The sequence below is a fragment of the Rhamphochromis longiceps genome, linkage group LG17 (assembly GCF_057381845.1).
Source record: "Rhamphochromis longiceps isolate RC_006_pf linkage group LG17, R_longiceps_female_GT1.1, whole genome shotgun sequence".
Lineage (NCBI taxonomy): Eukaryota > Metazoa > Chordata > Actinopteri > Cichliformes > Cichlidae > Rhamphochromis > Rhamphochromis longiceps.
This window is the reverse complement of record NC_140573.1, coordinates 38,598,221-38,615,512: the sequence shown is the minus strand read 5'-3', so window position 1 is coordinate 38,615,512 and position 17,292 is coordinate 38,598,221. Positions and strand designations below refer to the sequence as shown.

Sequence of the window (17,292 nt, the reverse complement as noted above, 5' to 3'; positions counted from 1 at the left end):
GCACCCTGAACTACTAATATCCATCCATCCATCCGCTTCCGCTTATCCTTTTCAGGGTCACAGGGGGCGCTGGAGCCTGTCCCAACTGTCATAGGGCGAGAGGCGGGGTACACCCTGGATGGGCCGCCAGTCTGTCGCAGGGAGAGACAGACAACCATTCGCACTCACATTCACTCCCAAATGCACAACTATGGGCAATTTAGATTGATCAATTAACCTACCCCCATTAACTGCATGTCTTTGGACTGTGGGAGGAAGCCAGAGTACCCGGGGAGAACCCACGCAAACACGGGGAGAACATGCAAACTCCACACAGAAAGACCCCGACCGTGTCACCGTGCTGCCCACTAATATCTACACCATATTAGTAGTAAATATATGCCCGAATATAAGGAGGAACATTATAGGTCCCCTTTAGAAGTTTTACAATTTAGGCATAAAGACAAAACTGACACATTTTTGCATAATATCCTCGAATATCTTAAAGAAACATCGCTATGTGTAATTATTTGTTGTGCAACATCTGTTTTACTTTACATCTCAGCAGAAGTCCAAGTGAGAAAGCAGATTAAAGCAGATAAAAGTGTGTGCCTCTCTTATGACAGCCATGTGAGTCCCGTCTCCTGCGTCGACAGCAGCTGTGTGGGAAAAGGGCACACAACAGGGTTTAACATAGCTAAACTAACAGACAGCAGCATCGATCTGAAGTTTGGTCCAGTAAGCTTACTGGATGAGGTGAGACACAGCGTGCCTTATCAATAGAAAAGTCAGGAAGCTCAGTGGACTCGCACACAGAAACACAGACACGCAGGAGTCGAGTGTGTGTTTCTACAGTCTGGGAAAATAGATAACGGGGAGCTCAGGCTGGCAAACAATAGGGAACTGTGTCTGTCTGTGCATAGATGCTGTGGTCGGCCTGCAATCACTTGCTCACTCTCACTCAAGCACACACACACACACAAACATGTACATTGAGGCTGTGAAACTGCTGTCAGTTTCTCATCACATCATCAAAGCTCACCGTGACAGGATGTTTCCTGCTGAGCTGTGGCACAACACCGACTTAATAAGACACCCGCCTATATAAACACATGAAAATACATTTATGCCAGACAGATCAGCACGTACTTGTACCTCTCCAGGAGACAACGTTACGCCAGCCAGGAAACACACTCATCATCAGAGTGCTCATCATTATCAGACAGCCCATTCCCACTCCTTATCTTTACAGCTTTCTTTCCTTTAATGTCCATCTGTCTCACTAAGCAGCTCTAAGGCCCATTAATGATGGTTTGCATTTCCACTCTTTCTCATACTGGGAGATAAAAAGGATGGAAAAAGTGCAGCTTTGGCTTTGATTTCCAATTAGATACTGCAAGTTTAGAAAGTGGTACAGCATGCGTGCTCCCAAACTGCTTTTCACTGTGAAAACAACAGCCTTAATCGACTGGGATTATATGAGTACTCATTCTCTCCAGCAGAGTGTTTTTTGCTTCCTCTGTTTTAATTTGCTGTTTGTTCTATGCCCCACCACACACAAACACACACACCCTCCATGTGTCACTCCCTTTTATCAGGCAGAAATAACCCTCATATTGCAGATATTAGTTGATGGCATGATAGCGCAGCATTATCTGCCTCCTGCAGACTGTTCTGTTTTTATTTATTTTTCTACCAGCTTCCTCATAAGCTACAATAGGATGCAGAAAATAGATGTATTTGGAGATGAGGTGTACAGTGACAGGCAAACGGTGTGTTGGAATAAAGATAAGCTGCAGAATGGATCTGCTTCCACTAAAAGCTCCATGACATTGAAGAAAGAAATTGGCATTCTTCTGGTCTCGGTGTACTTCATCATTTTGCAACATTGTGTCTTACTTTTTAAATATGTTGCATGGTGCAAATAAGCATTTTAATGCCTCCAGGAGTATAAAATTTAGCTGCACACCAGCAGAAAAAGTTGTTTTGTTAACCTGATTCTAATCTGCTCCTCCCCTAACAGAACAATCAAGATCGAGGTGTACGACTGGGACAGAGACGGCAGGTAAATAGTTATAGTAACAAGTCATCTGTCGTGTAAGCTTTTACATTACAGGCTCCAGAAGCTCACTTCACTCAGCTCACGTAAGGTGTAAATACTCTACAGCTAAAATAATAAATGCTGGCATTCCTGTGCTGCTGCTATTGCTTTTAAAATCAGATTTACAGACATGTATTTTTGCTGTTTATATTACATGAACATTTTCAAATGGTACAAACTTCAAGGCCTGTTGGACTGAATTTTTTTCAGGGATATGTAGTTGTGTAATGCTACAATTGTCATGTGTGGAGTGTGAGTGAGGTGGACCCAAGAGCAGACACGGGCGAGGAGATGGGACCAAACTTTAAACAAAAACCGAGCCTTTTATAGCTGATGTCAGAAGGCAAAACAAAAGCAAAGACGAGTGCAGGGAAGACAACTAAACTGGAAAACACACTATGAAAACCTATGATACTAATTACTGTACAAGACTATGAAACAGTGATTAAGCTATGACACTGAAGACTAAGTCTATGACTGTGACTATGAGAACCGTGAAAACTGTGACGACGACGAGACATAACTGGGAAGGTTACACCGACAACGTGACACTGAACACAGGAAGAAAGAGGACTTAAATACACAAATGAGGAGATCAGGGAGGTAGAGACACATGAGGAAACAGCTGACAAGAATGAACATAAACTAAGCACATAGAACATGGAAACAAGACTTTCAAAATAAACAGGAAACATGACAAGACGCAGACATGCCACGAACTTGACAACAAGAACCACAGAGACATGAAACATGACAGGTAGACACACAAAACAGGGAGACTTAAAACAGGGGAGAAGACACAAAACGATCCACAAACAAACGACTAGAACAGCAACGTAGGCATCGTAGAAATTAGATAAACTAAACTGAAACTAGAACACAAATTAATAACAAAATACGCTAAAACTCAAACACTGGGTCACACGACCCTGTACCATGGCAACAATCATACTAGAGACAACAGTGGTTGGAGACCACGAGATGACCACATTTATTGTTACATTTTGCAGTGAACGTCAATCCTTTTTCCTTTGAAATCGTTGCTTTGAAAATAGCAACAGGTCTGCAGCCACTCGCAGCCAGTTGCTATTTTCAAAGTGATAAAATGCGATAAAATGGCAATAAGCTGGAGTCAGTCTGCTATCTTTTGCTTTCTGTTAATTATTGTTCTTAATTATTTGCAAACATTTGCCAGTCGGTCTGAGAGTGACTGCAGACAGTCTAAGTTGGATGTTCCTAATGTTAAGATGAGTTATGAACACATTTCCACCTCCATAAAGTTGTTATGAGAGGGGAAAATGATGGTGGCCCTGAGAGGCCAAACGGACTGCAACTTAAAACACTGGCAATAAGAAAAATGCTGCAAAAGCCCACAAAACACAACGGAAATAGGAAACAACAGATTTCCAAAAGCACAAGGGAAGTGTTTCTGGGGAGACAATAACCCGACGGACCAGTTGCAGGAACCAAAATATGCTAAGAATTGCATCGGGAGACACTTAAAAGAATTGGAGGATCTATCGATTTTATGAGGAAAGAAAAGATGAAAGGTAAGCGTGTTAGCTTAACTATTAGCCTAAAAATCCGTTATCAGTAATAAATGAATCATGATAAAACACGACTACCATATTTTGGTTCCTGCAACTGGTCCGTCGGGTTATTGTCTCCCCAGAAACACTTCCCTGTGCTTTTTCCTATTTCCGTTGTGTTTTGTTTGCTTTTGCAGCATTTTTCTTATTGCTGGTGTTTTCTTAAGTTGCAGTCCGTTTGGCCTCTCAGGGCCACTGTAGAAAATAGCTATAGCTTTTGATTCCTTCTCAAGCTGCAAGCTTGTTTATTTCTTCTGTTAAGCTGAGCATTTTAATATGGTCGTCTAAGGTGATTAACTGGGCTCAGATTATCTTAATTGGTGTAAAGGTGGGGTACAAATCAATATCTAATAAGGTGTTCTGCACAAGCAGTTGATCAGGAACAAGACAGAAAAGATCAAAGTAATAACTGTTAAAGCTCTGCATTTTTACATTTTTCAGGATAGTTTTCCAGAACTGCTGAGTGTGACTGTAAGGCTTTCAGGGCTTATTGTACAGATATTAATCTGATATGCGCTGATAACCTCAGTGCTAGCAATCACTGATAAACAGACAGCAGTGCCTCTCCTTATTACTTCGTGTCTTGATTGCGTTAACATTCAACATGTCAGCTTCCTGCACCCAGTTAATCCCTAAGTCACACATAATTAACAGAAGTCTATGTTTTCAGTAGGTAAGAAAGCTGAGTACACGATCGTCAGCGATTGACTGCTTAATGACGAGTCTGGATTCTGGCTGCTGGCATTCAGACAGAAAGAAAACGCAGCAACATTTGTCAGGCTGTAGTTTAACAGGGAGTTATTTCTCTATTCTTTGTACTTTGGAATCTATTCAGTGTCACTCCTAATCTGAGCCATAGTGTGTTGGTGTATCTTTTTCAGTGGGGAAGAAATGCTGGCAGTGATTTTTGTCCATGAAGTGTTTTAATCCTGCTTTAATCCTCCGTAACAACAAACCTCCTAATTGTTGCTCTGAGGTGTATATGATGTTGTTTTTTTTCTGGGATTCTTATCATTTCATGTTGATTTAAAAACTTCAAACATAAAATGGAATCTTGTTAAATCACAAGACGACAACTTCTTTTGCCTTTTTTTTTTTTTTTTTTTTTTTTTTTTAGGTTTTTTGGCTTTTTAATGATCTCTGGATTAGAAACTAGAAAAATTACATTAAAATTAATTGACAAGATTGAAGTTTTTTCAAGCTCTCTTTCTTGTCTCCTTTCTTCTTCATTTCTGTTTGTAGTCATGACTTTATTGGAGAATTTAGCACCAGCTACAGAGAACTATCCAGAGGACAGAGCCAGTTCAACGTCTATGAGGTGAGTTTTTCCTGCATGTATAGGAATGTTAGTGTATTTAAATTCAAAGCTGAAGCTCCTATGGAGACCAGTGTACAGGTTTTACAGTGTGTTTTGGGGGTTTTTTTTGTCTGGAACCTTTCTGCTGAAGTTTAACCTGTGTGTGATGTCATGATACCAAAAATGTAATTAGTTCCAATCCAAGGACATTTACAGCATTCTCAATGCTCAATTTTGTACTGCAAAAAATACACTGAACTTTAAATAATGTAAACAGTAAAAAAGAGAAACAACTGTACAGAACAGAAAGTGTTAACGTTCTACCAAGTTTCCTACTAATGGTTCTACAAGATATAACATTAGTTACACTATGTTAGCTTAAGCATTTATATAATCTTAGCCATTGCTAAAATTTTAGTCTAGTGAACATGAATGATTTCACAGTAATAATGCCAGCTGTCTCAAACACAGGATATTGAATGTTAAAACAAGCTGAATCTTCCTTTGAGCAGATCTAGTTACCAGACTTTTAAGTGACAATTTTGTAAGGTTAGACTAAAGCAGTCGTAGGTGTACACACTCCCCATCAGTTCCAGAGGAACTGCAGCCTCAGTCAATACACTGAAAGAGTACAATTATGTTTTCTGAATTTGGCTTTCACTGAAGTCAAAATGTATCGTAAGTGTTAGGGAAAAATGAAGAAGGGACTGACTCTAAGCCAGTTTTAATAAAGCCAGTAATTTGAAGCTACAGATTTTCACAGATACAGTTGATGTTGTTGCTGATAGCATGAACTTTGCAGTAGATGGTATATATCGCACGCCATTTTGAAGCCTTAAGTTCAGCATTATATCTATCACTATATTTGTGCTGTTGCAAAAAATGATGACATTGAGATGAGAGGGTGAAGTGCTAATTTATGAGCTAATGCTAGCTATCATGGTTAGCAAGGTGCACAGATACTGTTTAATTAGTGCAAACATTCAAATAAAAAAGCAAAATTTCACTCACCAAAGATGAAAATGCAAGTTTTGTTGGTTGGTTCAATTATAATAGAGCAAATGCCTTTATAAGTAAGTAAGTAAGTAAGTAAAAACAAGGCGCTTTGACTTGAGGCGTTAAGAACTAATAGCAGATCAAAACAATAAGCATCGAATTTCTGTTTGTCTAACTGTAAGGGCAATCTTCATTTTACTGCATACACAATATGAAGGATTAGGAACTGCAAATGTTACTGACATTTATGATATATAGTCAGTTACAAAGCTAGTGTAAAATTCAAGAAAGAGCAGAAAGAGAGTAGACCAGGAGCTGAATCTTCTAGTGAGTTTTACAGTTTACATTAACTTACGTGCTTTATAAACCCACTGTTAAAAGCCTTTTCTTTTTAAACACATATCAAAGTTCATCCTGTAGTCATAAAGCTAATAGCCTATACCTAAACAAGGTAACCTCTGACCATATTTTACTGTTGGATGCTGCCAAACACAAAAGTTTCTATTACAACTGCAGCCTTTCATCCTGAGTAATACTGAGAGGCAATTCAACAGCAAATATCGAAAAATATCTTTGCAATAAAATAGGAGGATTGAGATTGTTTGGTACACATAAAAAGTACTGAACCATATGGCCACATATATTATGTGGAGAAATAATTGGGGAAATTACTTGCTTGAAAAATTTGAAAAGTGTAAATAATAATAATAAAATAATAATTTCTCCTGGCAGAGTGAACCAAAACTAAGCCGAAACTCCTTTCCATTCTGCCTGGCTGTCTGTGACACACACACAGACACACAATCTCTGACAGTTATGATGGATCGCTGGCTTGTCTTCTCCCAGGAAGAGTCAACATTTCTTGATTAACAGGGCACCACACAGAGAAGAACGCACACAGGGGAGTCTCATTTTAAACAGCTGCTGTTTGCCTAATAGTCCTCAGATGTGCGCGCACACACACACACACACAAGTCATTTTGGGATTTCTGGCCTTTTTCGTGGTACTGCTTAATCCTCGACTTGCAGCAAGCGAGACAAAGACTTTGCAGTGTTAAATGCATTTTGTTTGTGTGTCTCTGTGTGTATTTGTGTCACAATCACATTTCAATTCACCTCCAGAGCCAAATGCGTCCTTGCGGGTGCCAGTCCAAAGTGAACCAAGGAGAAATGCATAAATCCACACATTTGTATGTTGTTTCCCCGAGGCCTTCTGTCTTCCTGTTTAACCTTGGCACAGCTAAATTAGACCATAAAGCTCAGATTTAATATCCACTGTTTGGCATTCAAAAGGAGGTTGAATGGTCCTAGCATGGTAGCTGCTGGTTTAGGGAAGGAAGTATCTGAGGACCGATGAAGGGGATATGAAGTATACTGCAAAGCCACCTCAGCTATCACATATTATCCCCACAAACTGAAGCATTTAGGGCCAAGCATGCTTTAATTTTACAGAATCTAATTGGTATTACACTGAAGGATGTTGTTATGTTTGCATATAAAGTGAAGACATCTCCCTTGACCTTTGTGTAAGTCACATGCAGTAGACTATTGAGTATTTTTATGAGCAGTCATATTTGAGGAAGCTTTGTAGGAATGCACCAAAAGAGAATTATCAGCTCCTTTATTTCCCAAAACTCTGTTGAGATAGTTTAACAGTATTTTTGGCTGTGACACTAAATTATTTTTGGAGAAGAAGCTCTAAATGTCCATTGCATGTTACTTTCACAGGAGGAGATGGTGCACAGATGAAGTTAAAAATAATATTTAAAAAATAGCTGCTGAGTATAATGGAGCTCTTACCAGATTTAGCAACTGAAGAGCCGGATAATTCCACCAGGAGTTGGCGAGAAGTTATTATGCCTACTTTTATCAGAGGGCTGGAAACATTATTTTTAAGTAATGTTAACATTGCTCTGTATCTGCTACTGTTTGCTTACAAGGTGTAACCATTAAAGCTTGACTGATTTAGTAGTGGGATGATATTAGCTGTTTGCTGATCTATTGATATCTGTGGCGGGGGGGCGCGGTGTGCTGCCTCGCCAGCTTAAAACAGATGAATTGGTTCCTGTTGTTGTTATTGGTGTTTGTGTGTGGCGGCTGAAAAACTGCAGCCGTGTGTAGGATCCAGCAACCAGTAATAAATTATGCTGAAAAGTGTTGAGATGTGGTTCTCATCTATACAGGTTCCCCCAGTCCTACAAGCTGTTTATTCTCGTTTACGTGCCCCACCCTCCCTCTCTCCCCTTTTCAATTCTTTAACTTCTTCACTTCTATGTAGTACATGGGGATCTGCCAGTCCCCTTTGAGGCCTTCCCCGAACCGCAGCTCAATTCACGTTTAAGCCTTTCACCTTTATCTGCTAAAACACTGTTGAATATAAATGGGACGTGGTTTTATTACTCAGATACAGTGAAGATTGACAGGAAAGTGGAAGGAAAGACATGCGGCAAAGGGCCGGCTCCTCTCAGCTATGTGGCATTTAGTCGCCTGCTCATCCAAAACTGACGCCTAAATCGCCAAATATCGTTATCTATCTAAAAAATCCTATATCAGTCTGGCACTAGACAATATGACAACTTTGTGTTGTTGTTTTTTTTAAAAAAAGCAAAAGTACTTAAAACACGTTACCATTTCTAAACTTATAAACGACACTCAAATTAAGGGATGGATTTACAAAGTATATTTGAATTTAATGGAGAAAATGTGCTCTTTCTTTAGGTGGTAAATCCAAAGAAGAAAGGAAAGAAGAAAAAATACCTCAACTCTGGAACAGTAAGGAATGATTTCTGAACTAGATTTGAAATATGGCACTCTTATTGTGTCAGACAGAATAACTTTGTTACATCATCGACAGTGCTTGGGCTGACTGAGGTGTTATCACCTACAGGTAACCCTCCTGTCATTCCTGGTGGACACTGAAGTCACCTTCCTGGACTACATCAAAGGAGGGTAGGTCAATGACTATGCAATCACCGAGCCCACGCTGAGAGTCGGGGGTTGCAGTCTTTTAATGAGGCTTGACATGCTGGGTGTGCTCGTCGCTGCTTGGATAACGGCCCCATCACTGCTCAGTGTCTGCAATGTGCCAAAGATAATGATCCCTCAGTGTGAGTGAATCAGATGGAAAAAAAGTGCATTTGCATGTGAGAGGAAGAAAGTGAAAGGTGGAGAGGGAGAGACTGTCCTTGTGTGTAATCTTGTATTGTGTTTTGGCACTTGCCCGAGCCTCGTGCCATCGTGTGTGCTCGTTTGTGTGTCTCTGTGCATGTGCTTGTGTATGTATGTTGCTCAGGAGGGTTGACCGCGTGCACCCAGGCGTGGTGGAAATGCTCGCCCACACACTCTGCTTTCATTAGATTCACTGTCAACGTGGAGAAAGGTGTGTGTGTGTGTCTGCAAAGTTGCGAGTATTCCTCTTTTCCTGCTGCCTTTGGAATTCAGGAGGGGACACAAATAGATTTTTTCTCTTCTGCACAAAACTAAAATGTAATTTTTCAACTACAGTACAACTAGTAGCAAATCCCCAAAAACCCTGATTACATTAAAATCTTCATTCTCATTAAAACTTCAGAAATCTTTAATCAAAGTTTAACCTCCTAAGACCCAAACTCTTCCACGACATGCATTTTTAATTTCTCTTTGATATTTGGGCATATTGGGGCCCGATGAATGTAAAAACAAAGAATTACCAGATTTTTTTTTTTTTACCTTATTTTTGTTTTTAGGAAAAATGAGAGCCACATATGAGGATATTCATTTAAAATTTTGAAAGAACAGTAGCAGTATAATGTCCTCATAAGTGGATATCAGGCCCATGTAGAGCAAAATTGAGTATTTTGGTCTAAATAACCCAAAATGTGATGTCCACATATGTAGACGGCAGGTCCTAGGAGGTTAAAGTAGCCCAATTAGACTTTAATGTTCAAAAATGTAAAACTTTTACTGCAGCACCTCTTTTCTGCCTCTTTTGCCCTCCACGAGCCGTCAGCTGCTAACAGAAAGCTTAAGACATTTTGTCCCTACCATTTGTAGAAGGATCATTTTACATATAAATATAGCTGAAATCACAGCAGAGGCATTTGCCTAAACTTAGTGAATGGTGATATCTTTCTCAGACGTCATCGCTGTTATAACATTAGTATTTTAGCTGAGCAGAGTAGCAAAAAGGGCTTCAAAGTGACAGCTGGCTTATATTAGTCCTAATGGCTGTGTTTGTGTCACTGCTTCATGGTCATTTCATCTGACAGCAGAAACAGAAAAATATGGAAATGAGAGCACTTTTATTGGGAACTCAAGTGTATTAAAATATAGTACATGTGAGCATAAGGGAGTGGGAGAGAAGCAAACGTAGGGTAATGTAATCTGTATGGGCCAAATACTGAATATAAAGGAAGTTTACTATTGTTTTGGGGGACATTGCTATCACAATAAAAGCCAGGAGCTTGGTCTTCAGCTCCTTGGATGCTTGAAGTACAGGAAAACTGGCTACTTTGTTCTGTTCTCTGTCAACGTGATCCCACACTGCTTCAACAATGTTGCGGTCTGGGCTCTGGGGAGGCCAGTCCATGACTGATAGTGTTCCACTGTGTGTTCTTCTATCCAGGTATGCTTTGATTGCATTGGTAGTGTGTTTGGGATCATTGTGATGCTGAAAAATGAAGTTGTTTCCAATCAGAAGCTTCCAAGATGGTATTGTATGGTGGATCAAAATCTGATGGTACTTTCCTGTTTATAATTCCATCAATCCTCGTAAAATCCCCAAACCTTGACATAGCCTTCACTATGTTTACCAGATGACTGTCTGATGGCTTACTTGTTTTCTTTCCCAAAAAATGCTTCCTGACAGTTACTCTTCCACCGAGATCATTGCCAATGAGGCCTCGGTGAACAGTAGATGGATCAGTTGACTTGGTGGATTTCTTTCCTATTTCTTAAGGGCATAAATTTAAGATATTAACCATCTGTTGTATGTAGTTTTTTTTTTTTTTTAGAACTGTCACGTCTTCCTTGTCCAGTTTCTTAAAACTTTTTGAATTTAAAATGGGTTCTTTGCTACGACTCCAAACTAATTGTAAATTAGTGGACAAAACACTGGTTTGTGCCTTGAGCTACTACTGAGCGATTCATAAGTGTAAAGCGACTTAACAAAGGGGAAAAAATGGTCAGGCACAAAGACTAGATGGACAATTAGCACAAAAAAGCAGCCAATGTCCAAAGAGAAACGTTTTCCCTAAGGGACACATTTAGCTTACTTTAAAGCAGCCACACTCAAGGGTAACAATAGATGACATTTCTACAGTTGCATATTTAAAAGCATCATCACTGTATTTTTCATTCCCTCCTTTATCGATTTGTTTTTGTTTTCTGACAATAAAACTTAGCTGCTTTGGTTCACTCTCACTATTCTCACGCCATCAGTTAAAGTAACACTGAACTCACTGAATCAGAATCAGAATCAGAAAGGGTTTTATTGCCAAATGTTGAGCGGGTTTACAACATTAGGAAATTGCTGCGGTGCTTCAGTGCAAACATACTGTTATAAATTAAGCTTAAATAGACATGAAAATAAAAATGAGAATAAGAATTAAAAGTGCTAAGTAGATAGATAGATATATACATGATATATACATGAGTGCAGGTGGTGATCAGTGCCAAACATGGAATGATGCAGTGAACACAGCGTAGGGTCATGTGTTAGTGGTGGGAACAGTCATACGGTTATTGTTCATGTGTCCAACAGCAGAGGGGAAGAAACTGTTCTTATGGCGAGAGGTTCTGGTGCGAATGGACCGGAGCCTCCTGCCTGAGGGGAGCAGGTCAAACAGACTGTGTCCAGGGTGAGAAGGGTCAGCTGAGATCCGAGCTGCACGCCCCAGTGTCCTGGAGGTGTACAGGTCCTGCAGAGATGGGAGTCTGCAGCCAATCACCTTCTCAGCAGAGCGCACAACACGCTGCAGTCTCTGTTTGTCCCTGATAGTGGCTCCAGCGTACCACACGGTGATGGAGGAGGTGAGGATGGACTCAATGATTGCGGTGTAGAATTGCATCATCGTCCGTGTTGGCAGGTTGAATTTCTTCAGCTGCTTCAGGAAGTACATCCTCTGCTGGGCTTTCTTAATGACGGAGGTGATGGTGGGCTCCCACTTCAGGTCCTGGGTGATGGTGGTACCCAGGAAGCGGAATGAGTCCACAGAGGTGATGGGGGTGTCAGTCAGGATGATGGGGGGGAGTGGGGCTGTGTGCTTCCTGAAGTCCACAATAATCTCCACTGTCTTCTGGGCATTCAGCACCAGGTTGTTGTGGCTGCACCAGGACACCAGACGTTCAACCTCCCTCCTGTAGGCAGACTCATCCCCGTCCGAGATGAGTCCAATAACGGTGGTGTCATCTGCAAACTTGATTAGCTTGACAGACTGGTGGGTGGAGGTGCAGCAGTTAGTATACAGGGAGAAGAGCAGGGGAGAAAGAACACAGCCCTGAGGGGAGCCGGTGCTGATGGTCCGGGAGTCCGAGACATTCTTTCCCAGCCTCACATGCTGCTTCCTGTCCGTCAGGAAGTCAGTGATCCACCGGCAGATGGGATCAGGCACATTCATCTGGGAAGCTGCCTGTCTGGTGCTGCAGTAAATAGCAGACGGACTAGCTGGTGGTGGTGGTGGTGGTTGGGTATTTATCTGCTAAAAAGTCTTCTTTTACTACTAACTTGGGAAAATACTGGAATGTTGCAAGACCTCATTTTTGTTCTCGTCGCGAGACTACTTTAAGACTGGATGCATGTTTAAGTTCATTGTTATGCTGCATGAATACATGTTTGACTGGTATGAATCCTCTCTGATTGTATTGTGATTGGATGACCTTCTAATGAAATAATCCCAACCATAAACATTTGGCCATTCAGATCCTCTGTGGTGCCTGCTTTTCACATTTTTTTTGTCTTCAACCCCTCTAGGAGCTCCCCCCATTTAAACTTCACAATGAAATAGCTGTCAGTGTCAATTTCTTAGTTTCTACAACAAACATATTCACAGTTATTAAACGGTAGCTTTTGCTTTCATTTGAATTACGGCTTCTTTCGTATGCCTTGTTGCCTGAGAGTTCCCCCCGGGCCCATTCGCAGACAGGAAACCAAGCTGTGTGGGGAAAGAAAGAATCAAAATGTTCTTGTAAATAAAATGGACTTTTAGCCATTTTAGTCTTAAGGGATTTTTTTGTGTTGGCGTTATTAGAGAGGTTTTTGTCTGTCACAATTTACAGAATGAGAGACGCAGCTTCTGGGAAAAGCCGATAAATTGAAACTCAACTGGCCCGAGTTGATTTTTGATCTGTTTCTTCGGAGCATCAATAGCCCCGATTAGAGGCACATCATTCTTTTACTCTAATAAGCTTCTCTTATAATAATAACACATAAAATGCCATCAAGATAATAAAATTAGCCAGTCACAGTGCATACTAACACACATCTCAGCCAAGTGCAGAATTTTGTTGTGCCAGTCCATTCCCGTTAGCCACCTCTCTATTTTCAGGTCTGGTTTCTTTTAGTCTTCTGCAGTCTGCAAGATATTACATGATGGCAGGTTTAGATTTATTTATTTATGTGCAAACAACAAAAGTCTACTTGTTTTTACTGCACTACAAAACTACATTTAAAAAGCACAAAGAAAGAAAAGGGATTTTTAGAAAATGTAGTGATATTCCCTTAGGAATAACAAGAGTGAGCTGGGGGTGGTTTGTGCTCTCTGAGTGCTTCTTGTTTCAGTCCTCAGTTTGGCATTTCCACATCTGATTTTACCCAATTCTGCTGTTAATTTCTGATTCATGCCAAAGCCAAAAGAGCCTTAAGTAAGTGCTCTTCCTTTTTCTTTTCATGTTTTCTTGTTAAACGTTCTGAAGTTGGATACATTTTAGACTCTGCCTCCTCTCAGTTTTACGTCAATCCCTCTGTGTCTAAATTTATTCAGAATTGGACCGCTCATGTGCCGTCTAATCCCTCGGCATTATTCAGACCTCTCTTTTTCATCCTCCTCTCTTAGCCACTGGGCCATGGTCATTTGATTCTCATGCTGTACCTCAAGCCTTAAGGACCCTGAGGTGCTCTTAGCTTCTAGCCAATCTCAGGCTCTAATAACTTCCTATACCAAGTCTCTCGTACCTCTCACTCTCCAATGTCAGATCTTCGCATCTCTCAGATTTCACCATCTAGTCTTCAATGGCCCTGAGCAAATCACAGACTCTCGTTTCCCTGTTTTTGACTTTCAATAATCTTTTAGTCAATCTCAGTCTTTCAAAGCTCTCCACGTCCAATTTTAGGCCTTCACATTTCCCCAGTTGCATGCTCTCATACCTCTCCGTCTAGCCTGTTAAGGCACTGAGCCAATCATAGCACCTTATTTCCTTTTTATTTTCTGGCTTTTGGCAATGTATAGCCAATCACAAGCTCTCATGTATCCCATACGCTCTCTGACAGCCTCTAGCCAATCAGGCTTTCATTTCTCCCTTTCCTTGTGAATGGGCTGCTAGTCTTTATCCCAAACTTCCTTCTTCTCTTTTCTAGATTCACCTTCTTTTTTATTTTTACATGCTCTTGTTTGCATCATTTCCCCAAGTTCAGTGTGTGCTAGGTAGCTTTGTTATCATACGAGCTGAAACTTCTTTGCCATGGAAAAAGGGTCCTGTCATGGATCCTTTCCCTCCATCCGGGACTACCCAGGGGGATTTTGCTAACTCCTGTTTTTGCAGTAAAATTAGTTGTTGTTTTTTTCATTATAATGTTTATTCATTAACTTTTTAATTAGCTGGCTATAATACGCTATACTGACTGAATGCTGCAAAATCTGACCAGTTTAGACATTTGTTTTTGGCAGTTTGTGGAATATTATTTGCACAATTAGTTTTCACACAAATTGTGATGCATTAACAAACAGATTCTAACAGATGCCTCATTATATTTGACAAGTCTTTCTCGATATTGTTTATTTTTTTTCTCTGCATTAAAGAGAATCCTCTTGCCTCTGATCCTCACACTCTTATTTTGAAAGTTCAGTTGCTGCTAACCAGGTGGCTCCACCCCTTACAATAACCTGTTTCCACACCGGCTGGCTTGGATCTGAAAATAGATCTATTGTCCTTGGTTTTATTGAGGTGCTAATGCAGAGACGATCTTGTCCCGCAGCCAGAGGGACTTCAACTCTTCACATCTTGGACTCCAGCTGTGCAGCTGGCACTGTCTTCTGCTCCAGAGATCCACCGCAAGCTTTTGGGGGTCACACTACCCAGAACCTGCTCCATGCAGTAATTCATGTACCAAGCAGAGCAGAAGAAAGAGTGCCAGCTGCAGTGCAAAGCAGTGGATTTCCAGTCTGTCTGTCTGAGAGGCAGCTGAGTTTATTGGTGTATGCATTAAATTTAAAAGTACAGTTTAATTGCTTTAAGAAAGCTTGTGGCTTTTTTGGTTCATACATATGCATTCTCCACCCCAGAAGACATCTAAACTGCATTGGCATCAACAGACACCACTCTGCATTTAACCTTTGGTTATTGTCAACCGATCGCAGCACAAGCCAAAGGTCTCTTAGTGTTAAAATGCACCAGACTACCATGTTTTTTATTGTTTTTTCCTTCCTGCTGTTGCAAGGGCTTGCTCATAGGGAGCATATTATTGTCTGATTTTTACCTTATAATATAAAGTGCTTCAACAACATGACCTTGCTGAAGTGATAGAATTGGTACAATTCCAAACCCTTGATAGAAGCCAGCACGTGGAATTGAACTTTTTAATGCATTTGAAGACTGTTTGTGCCCACAACACTTAGCCAGTGAATTCTTCTGTACAATCTATATGTACAACTGAGTTCTGGTTACAGTCACATGTGGAAATTATTATTCAGAAGTAGTAAGTATAATCCCTGTATTTCTCATATTTGTGTAACGGGAGACAGTTTAGTCATATTTGAATGCTGGGCGGACGAGATCCATATTAGACGCACATACCGCATGTTTACTTGCTCTGTCGCTAAACTGCTAATGGAGAAATCGCATCATCAAGTCTCCCTACAAACAAGACCGTGTTCCCAGCAGCACCGCAAGTCAGAGAGCACTTTGAAACTTGGCAGTGCTTTGGGAGCGTGAGCTGGATGCTCTTACACGCTTGTGTCTAAATTAAGTGCCAAGTGCTGTCTCACTGTTTGAAACCTAAATGGACTGTAATGGTCCAGTTGCACTTACTCCAGTTGCATAATGGGCAGACCAGGTCTTTGTGGACAGACACACACTCAAGCATGCACACTCAAACATAAAAATGTAAACACACCCACCATGTGTGCAAGCGCAGGACACACAGCTATTTAGTTTCTCACACATTTCCTAGAAATCCTTTCTGTGTCTCGGGCTGGATCGACTGGCTACAAAGGAATTTCTTCATCTGGTTTTCCCGTATCTCGCCTCAGTCCTCCCTCCGTCTCTCTTCCCACTGCTGTCATCTTCTGATTGATAGCTCTTTTTTTGCAGCTTCATCCCAATCAGCTAATTGTTCATTTGGACCTAATTAGGAACTTGATCTGCTGGCAACATTAGCATAAATGACTGATTTTCTTTTTGGGGAGGGAAAGCTTCAACTCACTCCAGAGCACTGCTGCTCTCAGTCTTTCCCTCATCCTTTTGATAAAGCATTAGTGCCACCCATGAATTTCAACAAAGAGGCCTCTCTTTGTGACCGCAAAGATAAAATGATGAATTGTTGGCTGTATCTTTCATTTTGAGTTGTGTCTTTGAAAGCAGCCCTGTCACTCATAGTGACAGATATTGTTTCCCCTTGTTTTGGTTTGTGAGTTGCGCATTGAAACCAGAATAGAAGCAGGAGGGGGCTCTGCTTGAGAGGTTATCATTAGGTAGAGGAGCAGACATCAAGACAAAGATTGGTATTAAAAACCCTTGAAAGGGATGCCAACATTTGACTTTTGGGCGATGCACCTTGCAGATGAACAAGTCCAATGTGCTTGCCAATAGCTGTGTTTGGCTAATTTAACAGATTTAATGCAAGTATGGGTTGTTTATCTCTGTTCTCGTCTCACTCGCTTTACCTCTTTTCCTCTCCTCTAGCCAGATGGATACTGTCCAACCAGCAACATCTGTTTGCATATCATCAGGAGAAGTCACATCACACAACCTCTGATGCTGTTTTTAGGCCACTCAGTGCACTCATGCATACATGGTTCCCACTGGCATTTGGGTATTACAGGAAAGTAGTCTTTCTGTGGACATTTTTTTAAAATGTTGGAACATTCTCACTTTTAGATAAAAAAAAAGTTCCAGTAACTGTATGACTTTCCTCAACT

At 40.8% G+C, this 17,292-nt stretch overlaps 1 protein-coding gene across 1 annotated transcript in view; it reads left to right on the top strand.

Moving 5' to 3' along the window:
* The window catches only part of LOC146650156 (copine-8), a 108,031-nt gene that overhangs the window by 68,886 nt on the left and 21,853 nt on the right, over positions 1-17,292 (top strand). The window contains exons 10-13 of the mRNA XM_085386421.1: positions 2,003-2,044; positions 4,912-4,987; positions 8,681-8,734; positions 8,850-8,911. Of these exons, the coding sequence (XP_085242547.1) occupies positions 2,003-2,044; positions 4,912-4,987; positions 8,681-8,734; positions 8,850-8,911 (234 nt within the window). The remainder of the gene's footprint in view (positions 1-2,002; positions 2,045-4,911; positions 4,988-8,680; positions 8,735-8,849; positions 8,912-17,292) is intronic.